Source organism: Poecilia latipinna, unplaced genomic scaffold, assembly GCF_001443285.1.
Source record: "Poecilia latipinna isolate Pla-1442-1.1 unplaced genomic scaffold, P_latipinna-1.0 Scaffold448, whole genome shotgun sequence".
NCBI classification, from domain to species: Eukaryota; Metazoa; Chordata; class Actinopteri; order Cyprinodontiformes; family Poeciliidae; genus Poecilia; species Poecilia latipinna.
This window is the reverse complement of record NW_015113064.1, coordinates 798,585-800,285: the sequence shown is the minus strand read 5'-3', so window position 1 is coordinate 800,285 and position 1,701 is coordinate 798,585. Positions and strand designations below refer to the sequence as shown.

Below are 1,701 nucleotides of genomic sequence, written 5' to 3'. Positions count from 1 at the left end.
AAACACTGGAATGAAATGGCTTAATTATCTCCTCCTTGTGTAGATCAGTTCTCCAGAGCCTTGCTAATTATTCTATTCAGGTGAGGTGCAGCAGAGGCACATCTAAAAGGAGGAGGACCGGAGTTTGACACCGCAACTCACATCAAATGCGCTCAGATGCTCGCTGAAGGATTTTATTCTGAAGGAAACAAACCGGAAGCAGCTGTTGAAACTGAGGTAAATTTACACTTCGTGTGATGTTGCTGATGACAGGGGCAAAACAACACACCGAGAGCTGCCCATGTTAATATTAGGCGCTACAAAATACGCCTTACCAGCTGCTTGTTGTCTGATGTTGACACGGTAAAGAACGGGGTAAGCTTTTATACACACTCTCTCTTGGTATCAAAACAACAGAAGAACGCATTGCCTTTTTGAAGCTGGTTAGCTCGTTAGCCTTAGCCGGGGTGGTGTTTATTTGCCATTTCATGGTGGTAGGATGGCTGAAACCTGTTGTTTTCAATGCTCAAGATTATTTTCGGCAGTAATATGTGAAGTGTGGCTTTAGGTGACCATTCAGCTGGAGTCCTGATTGGTTATAATGACGTGATGAAGCGTCTACTTGCACTGACTCCAAGCTTTAAGCTGTTTTTCATTTTCTGAACTCATGCCTGTTGCAGATTCTGAGAAGAAATAGAGAACACATGCAAATTAGTTCTTGGTATGACAAGCATTGTCATTGCCATTCATTTTTAGTCATTCCTTCTTTGATTGAGCTTTTAACAATTTTAACAGACACCTATAACGGTACCACCCATGCAGTTCTATGAATCTAAAGCATTCATACTTTACTACTTTAGTTTTCTGGATTGTTGAAATCATAATTAGGGTTTAACTGACGTGGTATTTTCTAAAGAAGCAGGACATTTTTGTACAGTTAGCAAGTGGGCACATTAGCTAGCCAGCTTCCACTATAAACTAACTCTATCAAGATCAGGAAAGTGAATTTGACTGCCTGTGTGTCACTTTGATTGGTTTTTGTCTCTCTTAGATGTAGCCAATAAAATGGAGTATGATGAAAAACTTGCACATTTCCGTCAAACTCGCCTCAATCCCTTTGATCGTGGAGAAGAGGAAGATCAACCTGAAGGAGGGAAGGCAACCCAGCAACATGGTAAAGAAAATTATTTTTAATCACAGCTATGTAGAAAAACACAAGTATAAACAAAATATGTAATTATGAGACAAAAACAAGTTATAAGAGAAATGTTAACAGTTTTTTTTCTTCTGGTAAAGAAAGTGATTTAATTACAGTTTAACACCAAAAACCTTTCTTGTTTTACTCATCACTTATCAGGATACAGATTTGGACTTATGTTTGGTTTGTCTGCTTGTCATGCATCATCTTATTTTCTTCAAGAATTCCCCAGTTGTTTTTAATGCTGTTTTTAATGCTTTTTAATGTGGAGACTGCCCTAGTCAAGGTGTTCAATGACATCCATATAAACACAGACTGTGGAAGAACCACAGTGTTGAATAAATAAAATACAGAGGTCCAACAGAACCTGCACTAAGGTTCTGTCGGACCTCAGTGCAGCTTTTGACACCGTTGATCATGGCATGTTACTGAATCGACTGAAGAGTCATGCGTTTATCTTTAGTCGCATCGATTACTGCAGCAGCGTCTTCACAGGTCTGCCTGAAAAAAATCAATCCTCCAGC

The 1,701-nt window shown here is 39.3% G+C and overlaps 1 protein-coding gene across 1 annotated transcript in view; it reads left to right on the top strand.

The window, feature by feature from the left end:
• The first annotated feature begins 216 nt into the window (after positions 1-216).
• def8 (differentially expressed in FDCP 8 homolog) overlaps positions 217-1,701 on the top strand; it is a 14,242-nt gene continuing 12,757 nt past the window's right edge. Inside the window, exons 1-2 of the mRNA XM_015038648.1 lie at positions 217-354; positions 1,031-1,153. Of these exons, the coding sequence (XP_014894134.1) occupies positions 1,045-1,153 (109 nt within the window). The 5' untranslated portion in view covers positions 217-354; positions 1,031-1,044. The remainder of the gene's footprint in view (positions 355-1,030; positions 1,154-1,701) is intronic.